Source organism: Bubalus bubalis, chromosome 22 (assembly GCF_019923935.1).
Source record: "Bubalus bubalis isolate 160015118507 breed Murrah chromosome 22, NDDB_SH_1, whole genome shotgun sequence".
Lineage (NCBI taxonomy): Eukaryota > Metazoa > Chordata > Mammalia > Artiodactyla > Bovidae > Bubalus > Bubalus bubalis.
The window spans coordinates 55,765,632-55,783,013 of record NC_059178.1 but is presented as its reverse complement, the minus strand read 5'-3'; the positions used below and the strand labels follow the sequence as shown (position 1 = coordinate 55,783,013).

Here is a 17,382-nt window from a genome sequence, read left to right as displayed (position 1 = left end):
ACCATCCTCTGACCTAGGGACCACAGCATGGACACTCTATTAATGAGCATTAGGGAAATAAATAGTAACACAGAGTGCTCATCCTCTCCAACCTTTAACTTCATCCATGTGGCAAAAATAGACCAGAATCTCAGTACATCTTTCCACCAAAATCTCTTTTAAAAGCTGAGGCTGTCTGTCTATGTATTCCCTTACTGTTCACCCTACTTCCTTACAGGTTCCTTACCCAGCACACAGCACTCAGAGCTTAAAGAAAAAAAAAAAAAAAAACTTTCCTTTAATAGCAGTCCCTGATCATTTTGGCAACAAGGACCAGTTTCATGGAAGACAATTTTTTTTTTTCATGGACCAGGAATTGGGGGATGGTTTTGGGATGATCCAAGTGCATTACTTGTATTGTGAAATTTATTTCTATTATTATTGCATCAGCTTCACTTCAGGTCATCTGGCATTCGATTCTACAGGTTGAGGATGCTTGCTTTAATACATAAAAACTCTCTTTTTCTCTTTCATAAAAACTCTCTCCCACTGTCATGCATACACATCATTACTTAAGCACTTGATAGAGAATGGAAAAAGAAAGCCAACATGAAGAAAAAAAAAAAAGAAAACCAACATGGAGTTTGTTGACATCTATTTTATTCCTTTATTACAGAAAAATAATGCTTAGAACAGTTCTGCATTTCCTCCTGTGACTTCTTATTAATAGATGCTTTGTTTTCTTTTTTCCATGTCCTAATCACAGTCAGCAATCATATACTGCCAGACCCCCTCATAGAATTTTTTCATTTTGGTTTTGTGCTCTGTTTGGGTCACTGCTTTGTACCAGCAAACAGTCAAGCTTTCAAAATTCACCTGGCAGGAAAAAGGAGCCAAAAAGAAGGCTGGTGTTCCTGGCAGGGTACAGAGGCACTGGCAGAAGGTGTGCCTAAGGCAGAACCCAGAGGAACCACAGTCGTCCTGGTCAACTCTTTTGAATGAGTGAACCTATCAATAATTCAGGCTTACCATCTCTACGAGCAGTATCTTTAAAAAACGCTTTCTTTGTCTTTGAAAAATGTTTCTGGCATCTCTGAAAGCAATATGCACACATGCCAACTGTATACTAAAAAGCAAACAAACAACCCAGGGAAATAATGGATTAAAGGCATCGCTCTCTTCATGAAGGAGGAGGAAAAGAAACATCACTAAAGCCTCACCTTGCCATTTAAATGAAATCAGAGATAAAACAAGGAAAAAAAAAACCTCAGTGGAGACTGTGAAATATAGACCTTTTTCATATGAAAAGCCAGCATAATTTTTACTTATCTTTTATGCATGCTTTAGGCCATAAATTGATATGGCTTTATCTATGATTTTAAAAATTCATGATTCAATTTTGAAGAAATGGAATAGTTAGCATGTATAAGATGATTCTTACTCACTACTATTCTAAGATATTTTTATAACATTTTGATACCAGATCTAAAGCAAAAATCTTCTTCCTGAATTCCCTAATTTTGGATGTCTCTGTGAAAAATTGACATTTATCCCTGACATCGAATCAAAAAAACAGTACTAAAGTCACAAAATGTATACCACAGAGCATATAGGTCTAACTAACATAGTGCTGTATAAGGGGAGGAAGTGTTCATGGTTGGAAATATATGAAGAACACCGGTGCAGGCATGCCAAGCCGAACTGCGTCTCAATCTTCATCATGTTCAGGACCATCAGTCAAAGAGCTGCCTGCACTGCCCACCCGGCCCAGAGTGTGAGGCTTCCTAACACACTTCCCCACGTTCCCAGGTGCTCCAAAGATGCCAAACGGATTTCAGCTTCTTGGTTGGCATGTGACTTCTTCCTGCGGTGCCTCTGGACAGGAGCTTTGAAAAAGCAAGGAAACTGGGCAAACACAGCCTGGAGCTGCAACATGTGGAGGAAAGAGAAGGTATGACCCTCGTACAACATGGGTTGTCAGGAGAGATTTACTATTATTATCGTTGTTATTTTAGCTTAAACTTCAATTTTGCATTTTATCATCCTGATGATAATTTCATCCTGGGAAGGTATAATGTAGGAAAAGAAAAAAAGTGGAAATCACACAGAATTTAGGCACTGCAGGGCAATAAGTGCATACAAAGACAACGCGCCCTAGAGAAATAGAAGGGTCACGAGTCCTGCAGACATAGGTTGACCAGTTAATCCCAACCGTGAAACTGAAAAGTGGCACAAATGAAGCTGTAGCAGAAACACTTCAGTTTTCTACCTAGAAAAATATATGAGTTCTTCCCTCTTTACTTCTAATGTGTATTTCCACTCATAGCCAGTTCAACTGAATTAATTTTTGTCCCCAGTCCTTTGGTCCACGTGTCTGACATCTGTTTTTCTCTAGATAGATGGGGTTCAGCCTAGTGAAGGAAAAGGGTCAGACTCTTCCCTTTAGGAAGGAGAAAGAAAGTATATGCACCCAGATGTTAAATTCTGTAAACTCCAAATCACCTTCCTCACCTGCTTAAGACCCTCTCAACTTTCAGTGAGATTATTATCTTCAGGAGTCAGCATTCTGTTTTTTCCATCTAATCATGCCATCTTCAAATCTGTACTTTGCACTGACACAGAATAAGCCATCCATAATCAAAGTATAACTTACCTATTTATAAAAACACAAGTGAACACAGATGCTATTGGTACATTTTCAGATCATGAATATAAGAAAAAATCATTCTACTCTGACCTATTCATAGTACGGTTCTTCAACAGGTGCCCTGTTTAATTTTAATTCACCCACTTATGAGATTGAGCCCTTTGCCACTCAGACAGTGTCTTTTTAATGCACTCTGTTGAGTCCTGTGTTCATATATTTATTGAAACGTATTTCTTTTTTGCTAATTTTTAGGAAGTCTTTATATACTTTGGGCAACAGCTTTAGTTGTAAACATGAGTATAGATATATAGATATATCTTCTCTCAATGAATGGTTTGCTTTATCACTCTCTTAACTGTCTCTTTTAATTAACAAAAGTCTTTAATTTTAATGTGCTCCAAATGATCATTTATTTCCCCTGTACTAGTAGTGATGGACAGTTGGAAACAAAAAAACTTACTCCAAGGGCAAAAAGTTATTTTCCCGTATTATTTTCTAGAGGTTTTTTACAATTTAAATGTATAGTCAGGTTAGCATTCATGTTATTAGTGGCATAAAGAAGGCATCAAAAATTGTATTTCTCCAATTAATCAGTGAAAAGAATGCTCTTTTTTCCAATTAATCCATTTCTCCAATTAATCAATTAATTCTCCAATTAATCTCCCATTAATCAGTGAAAAGAATGCTCTTTTTCACTGGTCCATGGAGCCACATTTGTCAATATTAAGTACCTGTGTGTGAGTGTGAGTGTGTGCGTGTGTGTGGTGGGCACCCACGTGTGCTTGCCCACCTCTTTCAGGAGTCTCGCTGGCATCTCATTACTGCTGCCCTCGCCCTTCCATCATAGCACACTCTGCTAATTGCCGCAGGTTCATCATCACTTTTGAGCAAGAAAATAATGTCTTCTGCTTGTTCTCTCTCTTAATGTTGGTTCTTTTCACTGCCATGGAAACGTTGCATTCTGCTTCGGGGAAAATGACCTCCTGGGATTTCTTTTTGGTATTTGCTATAACAGTAAATCTCTAGAGTACTTTTTGTGTGAGAATTGGGTCTTTAAATTAAACATGGAGACTTCCAATCCATGGGTATAAGACATTCCTCTACTTATTTGTCTATTTCTTCCTACAAAACTGAGTCATTTTCCAAGAAGAAACCTTGTACATTTTTTAGTGTGCTTATTCCTAGAAATTTGATTTTCTATGGTACTGTAAATGGTGAAATGTTATTTTCTCACTAGCTCATTCTTGTCTAAAAATGTAAATGATTTCTGGATAATAATTTTGCATCTGAGAACGTTGCTCAACTCATTAACTGAAAGTTCATAGAATATTTTAAATTTTCTGTATAATCAAATAAAATGTCTTCAAATAATTAACATTGTATTTTTCATCCCTCTCTTGTTTTTTACCATCTTTTGACTTATTTCACTCTCCAGAAACACCAGTAAATTTAAATACAAATAGTACACAAGCATCTTGTCAAAAGTTCAATATTTGGCAAGTCATTTCCTATAGCATTTTGTACACAATATTTTGTGGATTAATGATTCCATATTTAAGTAATTCTTATCAAACATTTCACATTTCATCATACATTTTCACATCATCACATCCTTGCACTATCAAGATCATCGTGTTGTGTTTCTTTTTTCCATTAATGTAGTGAATTGATTGATTGAACTAAAAGATTTTAAATATTTACAAAGGTGAAAATAATAGTTCAGTGTATTTCCATATGTCTATTAGATTCACCAATTATCAACACATAGTCAACAGTATTTTATCTATACTCCCCCACTTTCATGTGACTATTTTGAGGTACTACACTATACCATTTTTTACACCTGAGTTAATAATAGAGATATTATATGGAAAATATAATATTATAATAATAACAAAATTTTACAATTCTGCTATTTGGTTTCCCTCAGTTTTTCCCAATATATTTTCTTCAATAAATATATACTTATCTAGGGCTGATTCACTTGAATTGTAATCCAAACACATTCCTTAGTCTATACCCACCCCCATATTTTAATTTTGCTTAATTTAGTTCATGACGACACTAAATCAAATTTACACATTTCTGGATTTTGCTGATTGCTTTCCTTGTGGTACTTAATGTGTTTTTCTGATCCACATACTTACTGTAAAGTACTATGCAGATCTCGAGTCTTGATCAGAGTCAATTTCTTAGTTTGACAAGAAGAATTAGTGGTTGTTGCATTTTAAGTCCTGGTCTCGTCTGGAAAATCCCATGAATGGAGGAGCCTGGTGGGCTGCAGTCCATGGGGTCGCTAAGAGTCGGGCACGACTGAGCGACTTCACTTTCACTTTTCACTTTTATGCATTGGAGAAGGAAATGGCAACCCACTCCAGTGTTCTTGCCTGGAGAATCCCAGGGACATGGGAGCCTGGTGGGCTGCCGTCTATGGGGTTGCACAGAGTTGGACACGACTGAAGCGACTTAGCAGCAGCAGCAGCTAACACACTGTAAACGTGGAAAGTTTGGTTGTCCTTATTTTTTTATATAAAGATTAATCAGTATATTCAGGCTTTTGGAGACTAAAACATTTATTATAAAATTCACTATCATGTTTTTTTTTCTTTTATTTACTCCTTGATTTTAACAAACATTTGTGATCAGTTCCTTGAAATATTATTTAACATTGAATCATAAAATAGTGATATTATAATGTTGACATTTTTCATTGACTGTTTTGTAGGTCTGGGTAAAGTTCGTGCAGAAAAGACAAAAGTATTTTGGTTTATTTTCCTTTGTGGTTTTCAGATGATGACTCGTCTTCAGAGAACCTTCTAGCCAAATACTCTGTATTACTGTAAAAGTATGGCCTCATGCATCATATTAATATATCATCCACACTTAAACAAACTGCAGGTATTTCTATATTTGATGTTCAAATTATCTCCCATTTTGTTCAGAGGCATCCTGTAACATATACAGTGCTATCAGTTTTCTTTCTTTTTCTAGGTCTCATCCTATTTTTATTATGTTAAATTTTTACTTATTATTTTTAGTTTTATCTAAAAACAGCTATTATAACATCCAGAGAATCCAGAATCACTACCTAGTATCATAGCCAATGAGGAAACTATAATATCACTATTCGAATTTTATTGAAACTTGTTATATGAGACCAGTACATTAACAGGTTTTGTATATAATCCTTAGTTCTCAAAAAGGGTCTGGATATTGTACCATTTTTTGTTGTGTTTTAGTATGTCAAATCTACCAAAAATGCCATTTAGCAATATTGTTTCATGAATTTATTATCTTATGACTTCCTATCTTCTATTTGAGTGCAATTATGTCCATCCTCTGTTTTTTTGAGATGGAATCGAAGACCATTAATGTTTACTTTTATTATGCTGACACATTTTAAAGCTAAGTATTTTCCCTTAGGGGCTGCTTTAGCATCATCTCACAAATGGTATTTTATTATTTTTAAATAACAAATATTCTAATTATCATTATATTTTCTTCCTTGGCCTATTAAAGTATGCTTTTTAAATTTCTAAACATATAAGATTGTCTTATTATTATCAATTTCTAACTTACCTCCACTAAGGTCGGAGTACAAATTTCTATATAATTCAGTCATTTGAATTTTATTGAAACTTCTTATATGAGACCAGTACATTAACAGGTTTTCCATATAATCTTTAGTTCTCAAAAAGGGTCTGGATATTGTACCATTTTTTGTTGTGTTTTAATATGTCAAGCCTACCAAAAATGTCATCTGAGTTGTTCCATTGCTCTGTAATTCTCTTCACGTCCAATTAGTTTTGAGAGAAGTATGCCTACATTTATTTATATGACTTAGGATATGACCCTCATTATTTTATTATACAAGTAAGATATTATCAATTGCAAATAGATAAATAATGGAATAGATTTCCTGTGAATTCAAATTTTTATCATAATCTCTCTAATCATTAGTAATAATACCTGCTGTCAAATGTTACTTGGCATTAATAGAGTGATATCAGATATCAGTTCAGTCGCTCAGTTGTGTCCAATTCTTTGTGACCCCATGGACTGCAGCACACGAGGCTTCCCTGTCCATTACTAACTCATGGAGCTTACTTAAACTCAAGTACATCAAGTCCATGATGCCACCCAACTATCTCATCCTCTGTCATCTCCTTCTCTCCTGCCTTCAATATTTCCCAGCATCAGGGTCTTTTCCAATTAGCCAGTTCTTTGCATCAGGTGGCCAAATTATTGGAGTTTCAGCCTCAGCATCAGCCCTTCCAATGAATGTTCAGGCCTGATTTCCTGTAGCATGGACTGGTTGGATCTCCTTGCAGTCCAAGGGACTCTCAAGAGTCTTCTCCAACACCACACTTCAAAAGCATCAATTCTTCCATGCTCAACTTTCTTTACAGCCCAGCTCTCACATCCATACATGACTACTGGGAAAACCATAGCCTTGACTAGACGGACATTTGTTGGCAAAGCAATGTCTCTGCTTTTTAATATGCCATCTAGTTTGGTCATAACTTTTCTTCCAAAGAGCAAGCATTTTTTAATTTCATGGCTGCAGTCACCATCTGCAGTGATTTTGGAGCCCGAGAAAATAAAGACTCTCAGTGTTTCCACTTTTTCCCCCATCTATTTGCCATGAAGTGATGGGACCAGATGCCATGATCTTAGTTTTCTGAGTCTTGAGTTTTAAGCCAACTTTTTCACTCTCCTCTTTCACTTTCATCAAGAGGCTCTTTATTTCTTCTTTACTTTCTGCCATAAGACTGGCATCATCTGTATATCTAAGGTTATTGATATTTCTCCGAGCAATTTTGATTCCAGATTTTGCTTCATTCAGCCTGGCATTTTGCATGATGTACTCTGCATATAAGTTAAATAAGCAGGGTGACAATATACAGCCTCAACATACTCTTTTCACAAATTGGAACCTGTAAGTTGTTCCATGTCTGGTTCTAATTGTTACTTCTTGACCTGAATACAGATTTCTCAGGAGGCAGGACAGGTGGTCTGGTATTCCCATCTCTTGAAGAATTTTCCACAGTTTGTTGTGATTCACATAGTCAAAGCTTTGGTGTAGTCAATAAAGCAGAATAGCTGTTTTTATTGAATTCTCAAACTTTTTCAATGATCCAATGGATATTGGCAATTTGATCTCTGGTTCCTCTGCCTTTTCTAAATCCAGCTTCAATGTCTGGAAGTTCACAATTCATGCGCTATTGAAGCCTGGCTTGCAGAATTTTGAGAATTACTTTACTTGTGTGTGAGATGTGTCCAATTTTGTGGCAGTTTGAACATTTTTTGGCATTGCCTTTCTTTGGGATTGGAATGAAAACTTACCTTTTCCAGTCCTGTGGCCACTGCTGAGTTTTCCAAATTTGCTGGCATATTGAGTGTAGCACTTTCACAGCATCATCCTTTAGGATTTGAAATAGCTCAGCTGGAATTCCATCACCTCCACTAGCTTTGTTCATAGTGATGCTTCCTAAGGCCCACTTGACTTCACATGCCAGGATGTCTGGCTCTAGGAGAGTGATCACACCATTATGGTTATCTGGGTCATGAAGACTTTTTTGTATAGTTCTTCTGTGTATTCTTGCCACCTCTTCTTAATATTTTGGTCATTACATGTATGTTAATTTTTCCAGCCCTAAGTAATTTGTTCAAAAAGTTATACTTGATGTGTCTTATAAGCAATATATAGTTTTTTTTAAACACTCAAGCCTGACAATCCTGTTTTGTTTGGAGAGTTATTCCAATGACATGTATATAATTACTCATAGATTTAAAAAAAATTCTGTTACTCTTTGTTTTGTAATTATTCCAGATATTTTATATTTTAAAAATCTCCTGTCATGGCTTTCTTTATGATCTGATTGTGTGTATTATTTATTGTTCTATTTCCCAGGCATAGCTGTGCATTTAAGGTTGCTTAATGATTAACAAGGATTACAACATACTTTATGAATAGCCAACGACTAACATAAAGCTTTACTTTTATAAATCCCTATCCAGTATAAAGATTTTAGAACTCCTTAATATGTATTACCTCTATGATAATAATACACTATTACCAACATATATTATATGAAATGGGCCTCTGAAAAAGGGCCTTTAGAGTTTTCTTTAATATGTGAATATTATTGATTATATACCAGGTAAATTAGAAGCGGTCAAACAAGAGATGGCAAGAGTGAACATCGATATTTTAGGAATCAGTGAACTAAAATGGGTGAAGTAATTCAATGACCATTATATCTACTACTGTGGGCAAGAATCCCTTTAGGAAAAATGGAGTAGCCAACATAGTCAACAAAAGAGTCCAAAATTCAGTTCTTGGGGGCAATCTCAAAAATGACAGAAGGATCTCTGTTTGTTTCCAGGCAAGTCAATCAATATCACAGTAATCCAAGTCTGTCCCAACCAGTAACATGCTGAAGTAGCTGAAGTTGAATGATTCTATGAAGACCTACAAGACCTTCTAGAACTAACACCCCAAAAAGTTAGTTCTTTTAGATGTCCTCTTCATCATAGGGGACCAGAATGCAAAAGTAGGAAGTCAAGAAATACCTAGAGTAACAGGCAAATTTGTCCTTGGAGTACAGATGAAGCAGGGCAAAGGCTAACAGAGTGTTGAGACCGCCTCGACAAGCAGGGTTTCCGAAAGCGGGATACGGTGAGAGAATGAGAAATGAGACACAAGAATTCAGAGAAAAGTGAGGATCAGGGAACCAACACCGCTCCAAGGTGAAGGTGCAGACACTGAATCCAAGCCAGCTTTATTAGACATTCAGCCGTGAAGGAAAGAGTATGTGGGGAGTTAAGCTGTAACTCACTGGCCTTCAGGGCCAAAGAACAAAGTGATCATGAACCATTGAGTAACTAAGAAACAGTAATCAATAACAAATCAGTAACTCAGGCTGATATTCTTATCTATAGATTTTCCACCAGATACATAAAACATGTGACCTTGAGACGCCAGTTGAGAAACAGTCTGGGGTCAGTTTTCCGACCCCAGGATCATATCTTGTTTTCAAGACTATGAACTGTCCCCTCTGGAATTGTTCCAAGAGTCTCATGCCTTATAGCATCCAGTTTATCAATAATTATAAATTTCTTTTGCAGCCCTTGCCGGGGTCTGCTTTACTTTTATTTTTCCTGTCACTTATAACAGAGCTTTGCCAAGAGAATGCAAGGGTTATAGCAAACATCCTCTTCCAACAACACAAGAGAAGACTCTACACATGAACATCATCAGATGGTCAATACTGAAATCAGATTGATTATATTTGTGCAGCCAAAGAGTGAGAATCTCTATACAGTCAACAAAACAAGACTGGGAGTTGACTGTGTCTCAGATCACGAACTCCTTATTGCCAAATTCAGACTGAAATTGAAGAAAGTAGGGAAAACCACTAGACCATTCAGGTATGACCTAAATCAAATCCCTCACAATTATACAGTAGAAGTGACTAACAGAATCAAGGGGTTAGATATGATAGACAGAGTGCCTGAAGAACTATGGACAGAGGATCATGGCATTGTAAAGAAGGCAGTGATCAAGATCATCCCCAAGAAAAAGAAATGCAAAAAGGCAAAATGGTTGTCTGAGGAGGCCTTACAAACAGCTGAGAAAAGACAAGAAGCGAAAGGCAAAGGTGAAAAGGAAAGATATACCCATTTGTATGCAGAGTTCCAAAGAATAGCAAGGAGAGATAAGAAAGCCTTCCTCAGTGATCTGTGCAAAGAAATAGAGGAAAATAATAGAATGAGAAAGACTAGAGGTCTCTTCAAGAAAGTTAGAGATACCAAGGGAACATTTCATGCAATGATGGGCACAATAAAGGACAGAAATTGTATGGACCTAACAGAAGCAGAAGATATTAACAAGAGGTGGCAAGAATACACAGAAGAACTATATAAAAAAGATCTTCATGCCCCAGATAATCATGATGGTATCATCACTCACCTAGAGCCAGACATCCTGGAATGTAAAGTCAAGTGGGCCTTAGAAAGCATCACTACGAACAAAGCTAGTGGAGGTGATGGAATTCCAGTTGATCTATTTCAAATCCTAAAGGATGATGCTGTGAAAGTGCTGCACTCAATATGTCAGCAAATTTGGAAAACTCAGCAGTGGCCACAGGACTGGAAAAGGTCAGTTTTCATTCCAATCCCAAAGAAAGACAATGCCAAAGAATGTTTAAAATACTGCACAATTGTACTCATCTCACAAGCTAGAAAAGTAATTCTCAAAATTCTACAAGCCAGGCTTCAACAGGACATGAACCGTGAACTTCCAGATATTCAAGCTGGATTTAGAAAAGTCAGAGGAACCAGAGATCAAATTGCCAACATACACTGGATCATCAAAAAAGCAAGAGAGTTATAGAACATCAAAAAAGCAAGAGAGTTACAAAAAATCAACTACTTCTGCTTTATTGACTACGCTAAAGACTTTGACTGTGTGGATCACAACAAACTGGAAAATTCTTCAAGAGATGGGAATACCAGACCACCTGACCTGCCTCCTGAGAAATCTGTATTCAGGTCAAGAAGTAACAATTAGAACCAGACATGGAACAACATACAGGTTCCAATTTGGGAAAAGAGTGTGTCGAGGCTGTATATTGTCATCCTGCTCATTTAACTTATATGCAGAGTACATCATGCAAAATTCTGGGCTGGATGAAGGAAAAGCTAGTATCAGGATTTCCAGGAGAAATATCAATAACCTTCGATATGCAGATGACACCACTCTTATGGCAGAAAGCGAAGAAGAAATAAAGAGCCTCTTGATGAAAGTGGAAGAGGAGAGTGAAAAAGTTGGCTTAAATTCAACATTGAAAAAACAAAGACCATGGCATCGGGTCCCATCACTTCATGTAACATAGATGTGGAAACAGTGGAAACAGTGAGAGACTTTATTTTCTTGGTCTCCAAAATCACTGCAGATGGTGACTGTAGCCATGAAATTAAAAGACACTTGCTCGTTGGAAGAAAAATTATGACCAACCTAGACAGTGTATTAAAAAGCAGAGATATTACTTTGCCAACAAACGTCTGTTTAGTCAAAGCTATGGTTTTTCCAGTTGTCATGTCTGGATGTGAGAGTTGGACTGTGAAGAAAGCTGAGTGCCAAGGAATTGATGCTTTTGAACTGTGGTGTTGGAGAAGACTCTTTAGAGTCACTTGGACTAAAATGAGATCCAACCAGTCCATGCTAAAGGAAATCAGTCCTGAATATTCATTGGAAGCACTGATGCTGAAGCTGAAACTCCAATACTTTGGCCACCTGATGCAGAGTACTCATTTGAAAAGACTCTGATGCTGGGAAAGATCGAAGGCAGAAGGAGAAGGGGACGACAGAGGATGAGAAGGTTGGATGGCATCACCACCTTGATGGACATGAGTTTGGGCAAATTCTGGGAGTTGGTGATGGACAGGGAAGCCTGGCATGCTGAAGTCCATGGGGTCGCAAAGAATCAGACACAGTTAGTACCTGAACTGAACTGATACATTATGTCAGGTTTTTAAATCAAAGACAATATATCAAGTATCCCTATTTGTCCTCAGTAAGAGAGCTGTTCCATGTTACTTCTGTAAATGCCATTAATAGAAATAAAGTTGTAACATGTTCTATTAAGATAAATGTGTGAATAAGTGAAATCACAAAATTTCAAACTATCTCCAACATCCTTCACTATCAATAAAACTAGTGTTGGTAGATTTTCCTAAATAATTTATTTTTGACCTAGAGATAACATACAAGACAATATTCCATTTGTCTCTTGTAATTCAAGTTCCTCTTGTGAGTGTTTGTGACTTTCTTCCACTGGTCCTTCACAGATTACACTTAAAATACTCAAGTTTTTGTATTGATGTACATATTTCAGTTTCTGCCTAAACGCTCTCTGAGAAGCTTGAAAAGAAAACACTCTCCCTCCATTGTGATATTTTCTTTTCTTCCTTCCCTTTAGGAAAACATTGATTTGCCTCCATGGTGTTCCCAATAGAAGCATGATTCTGTTTTTGTCTACCCTCTTGTTGATATACTGCGCTAGCGTCATTGATAAGTCCAGTACTGTTCTGGGATAGCTGGCAGCTGCCACTGCAGACAGCAGGGAGGATGGGTGGGGTCTAAAAGCTTAAAAATGCATTATAAGTAGGTAGCTGTTGTTCAGTCACTAAGTCATGTCTGACTCTTTACGACCCCATGGCCTGCAGCACGCCAGGCCTCCCTATCTTTCACCGTCTCCTGGAGTTTGCTCAAACTCATGTCCATTGAGTCGGTGATGCCATCAAACCATCTCATCCTCTGTCACCCGCTTCTCCTCCTGCACCCAATCGTTCCCAGCATAAGGGTCTTTTCCAATGAACAGGCTCTTTGCTTCAGGTGGCCAAAGTATTGGAGATTTAGCATGAGTCCTTCCAATGAATGTAAGACCAATGGACAATTTTTCATCAAAGGAAAATCCCAACTTCCTATTCAAATTAGTGAACATACATTTTGTTTATGTCAGTTGAAAATATCCTATGAGCAAATTAAATTTGCTGCATCTTAAATTGATACTTGTAATTCTGGTACATCACCAGATGGTAGAATTTTAGCATAAAAAGAGGCAAGAATTTTGACTTCTTGTAACTGTTCTTAGAATTCTCAAATCTTTTGTGTATTGTCATCAAGAGCTTGCATCTCTTAGCATCTACTTTAAAATATCACAAAGAAAAAGGATAATCCTTTAAGTGTTACTGTGAACATGAGTCTGTTCTTAATGAATTCTCCACCACAAATTTCCTTTTAAAATATCCACTTCTTCAACCTTGCACGTAAGCCTGTGTGCACAAATGTGTGTACACCTTCCACCAAAGTTCTCTTGAGAAATCACTTTTAGATCATTAAGGAAAAGTCAACATTCTAACCTGCAGTCACCATTCCACATAAATTAACTTTATTCCCATTGTTCTAGACATATTTCCCAGTTACCCCGTTTTTGATTTTTATCATATATCAGTGTCTGATAACTTGCAGAACTTGCAAAGGCTGTAGGTTTTTTCCCTCGAAATCAATTCAGTTCAATTCAACTCGATATTTGCTGAGTGCCTGCTTGAAAGCATAAGTCAGCTAATGTTGTTACCCTGTTGAAAGCACATCAATATTTCTCATTTCACTCAGAGTAAACACCAAAACCATGATAAGAACCCACAAGACCCTCTGTTACATGCCCCCTTCTCTCCCTGCCTGGCCTCTCACCAACTGTAATCCCAGGGTCAGTGAAGTCCTTGCCATCATTCCAGCAAACAAGCTGCCCACCTACCACCTGCATTTTTGATTCCTATTCCTATATTTAATATCCACATTACTAGCCTTCTAGCTTCTTAGAAGCAGTTTACCAGATGTCACCTTCCAAGTAAAGCCTACCCTGAGCATGGTGTATAAAAGCTTAATTAGGAAGACTCTCCTTCCCACGCACTGGCCACACTTAAATAAGGGAATAGCTTTGGATCCTTGCTTTCTTAGAACTCATATAGGAAGGTGTGATAACCTGTGCGAGCGCGCGCGCATGTATGTGTGTGTGTATGTGTGTGTGTTAGTCACTCAATTGTGTCTGACTTTTTGCCAGCCCATGGACTGTAGCCCACCAACCTCCTCTGTTCATGGGATTCTCCAGGCAAGAATATTGGAGTAGAAAATATTGGAATATTTCCTTCTCCAGGGGATCTTCCAGACCCAAGGATCAAACGTGCATCTCCTGCATTGCAGGCAGATTCTCTATCATCTGAGCCACCAGGGAAGCAATCTGGGTAGACAAGAAATGACAAATACTGCAAATAAGTAAATTTTAGAAGATGTTAGAATGGGACTACACAATGGCGATGAACTACAAAAGTATGTGAGGAAGGATTCAGGTCTCTGGAAGCAGGAACAGGGAAGGGACACAGGTCACCATTTTAGAAAAATGACTGGGGAATGAGACAATAGTATCATGTCTTTCGTATTTCTAAAGTCAGTTGATAATTTAATGCTATAGTAACAGCTAAAGATACAAGTTCTGAAATTCTATTTCAGTAAAAAATTAGAACTAACCCCATCAGAAAAAAACAATATCCTAAATGAAAAAGATTCTCTGTGTTTCAGGAAAGTCTTGAGCCTTAAGACCCTTTATAACATAAAAGAAAAGTAATGGTTCCATGAAAATACTTGTGGAATCACAAGCAAATGCCAAATTGACACAAAGATTAACTGCTGAGGGAGAAAGCTGCTGACTTGGACAGCTGTATAATCTAATTACCAACTGAGATTTTCAGCCAGGTTTATAGTACAGGGAATACAGAGGAATTTTTGCCTTACAGCCAGTAAAATCATGGATATGCTATTTTCATAAACTTTACAGAGTTTTTAAAATGACTAATTGGAGGCATACTAGAATCTCCCCTGAGATTAGCCAAAGATAAGGAGCCACGAAAACATAAGATTTTGCTTCAACAGATGCCAGAGTGCTCTAATCTACAATAATTAATCCTGTGAGGAGTTGAAACCAGTACACAAAGAGGCAAATGGAGCCAAAGACCTCATAACAACCCACTCACCTGCAGAGTCATGTGGAAACAGGGGTCTTTTCACTAAATAGTGTTTGAACAACTGCAGGTCCATACTCGAAAGAAGAAGAAGAAGAAAATAATACTGTATCATATTCTTAACAATAATTATTTCCAGACAGATCATCCATTTAATTATGAAAATACATCACTTGTGGCTTCCATAAGAAGAATTTAAGAAACTAACATGGGGAGAATTTCTGAAGCACTAGTTAAGCACTACATAAAAAGCTTCAACCATTATTGTAATATAGATAAATCAGACTATATTCAATTAGACTTTTGGTCCCTATTGGGCTTCCCTGGTAACTAAAATGGTAAAGCGTCTGCCTGCAATGAGGGAGTCCTGGGTTTGATCCCTGGGTCAGGAAGATCCCCTGGAGAAGGAAATGGCAAGCCACTCCAGAACTCTTGCCTGGAAAATTCCCTGGACAGAGGAGACTGGTAGGCTACAGTCCATGTGGTCGCAAAGAGTCAGACATGACTGAGCAACTTCACTTGGTCCATATTATTTGTAGCCCAGGTGGCCGCTAGTGATAAAGAGCCTGCTCGCCAATGCAGGAGATATAAGAGACATCTAATTCAATCCCTGGGTTGGGAAAATCCCCTAGAGGAGGAAATGGTAACCTACTCTAGTATTCTTGCCTGGAGAATTTGATGTACAGAGAAGCCTGGTGAGCTACAGTCCATGGAGTCACAAAGAGCGGGACTTGACTGAGTGACTGAGCACCATATTATTTAAAGAGTGAAAAAGCAGGCCCCACGTTGGAAGGCAGGATTGGCAATGCTTGTAATCAACAGAGGCCTTGAGTCTATACCTGTGGCGGATTCATTTTGATATTTGGTAAAACTAATACAATTATGTAAAGTTTAAAAATAAAATAAAATTTAAAAAATAAAAATAAAAAAATATACAGAGAACTCAATGTCAACTGAAAAAACATTTGCAAAAAACTAAATACCAATTTACTCCATCAAAAAATACACAAGAAACAAAAAATACACAAGCATTCATAAGAAGCACATATAGATTAGTTAATGAACAAATGAACACTGTTCATTTGGCATCATGAGTTTTCATGGAATAAGCTGGTTTCTCTTTGCATCCTTTCTTTTTGTAAAGAACGGTGACACTGAAAACAGAGAGATGGAGAGAGAGGTATATGTTTATGCGTCTATATAGAAATACAGAAATATAGATATATATAACCAGATATCTAAATATAGATATGGAAATAGTATATGTGTATGAGAAAAAAATTCATAAATTCCACACAATAAACATATGGCATGATGACTTCTTCACTGTTAAATAAAATAAAAGCAAAAAAACCTTACAACTGTTATTTCATCTTTAGACCACTTATCTGTAGATAAAAAAGAACAACAGAGAATATTTGGATAATATGCACTATGAAAGTGAAAGTGAAAGTGAAGTCGCTCAGTCATGTCCTATTCTTTGCGACCCCATGGACGGTAACCTACCGGGCTCTGTGGTCCATGGGATTTTCCAGTCCAGAATGCTGGAGTGGGCTGCCATTTCTTTCTCCAGGGGATCTTCTCAACCCAGGGATCGAACCCAGGTCTCGTGCATTGCAGACAGACGCTTTACTGTCTGAGCCACTAGGGAAGCCCTGGAGATATTTTTAAAATATCAGAATTATTTTGGTAATAAAATTTGACTAAAAACATCATTACTAACCTTGTCAGGGGATGTTTCTATTACTATTATTTGCCAATTTAATAGAAAAAATTAAATCAATTAAATTTTCTTTTTATACACTGTGTGGCCATTAGATACTATAGTATCTATAGTTATAGTAACTTGAATTTCAGCTTATTAATCATAATTACTGACTGCCAAAATTTACTAATGTGCTTTAGGCAATGCAAAAGAAAACATGTCTAAAATGTGAATTGATTTACTTGACTTTCTAAATAATCTAGTGAATAAGGTCATTTTACTATTAATTCAAAACTTTAATTATAGTAATGAATATTTATGGAAACATTGAAAAAATGTTTTGAAACAAAAAAAGTTTATAAAAAATGATAAAATCTGCATTTTGTATAATGGGAATTTATGAAATTAGTCTGAATTCAGAGGCAAGAGACACAATTATCATATTATTCTTCTTTCCATTGGTTTT

At 37.0% G+C, this 17,382-nt stretch overlaps 1 protein-coding gene across 2 annotated transcripts in view; it reads right to left on the bottom strand.

Annotated features, from left to right (window-relative positions):
* The window catches only part of LOC123331130, a 587,693-nt gene that overhangs the window by 98,190 nt on the left and 472,121 nt on the right, over positions 1–17,382 (bottom strand). Inside the window, exon 6 of one of the 2 annotated variants that reach the window (XM_044934515.2) lies at positions 16,258–16,365. The exons of the other annotated variant lie outside the window; for it this stretch is intronic. Coding sequence (XP_044790450.2) covers positions 16,290–16,365 — 76 coding nt within the window. The 3' untranslated portion in view covers positions 16,258–16,289. Of the gene's footprint in view, positions 1–16,257; positions 16,366–17,382 lie in introns of those variants that run through there. 2 annotated transcript variants of the gene reach the window in all.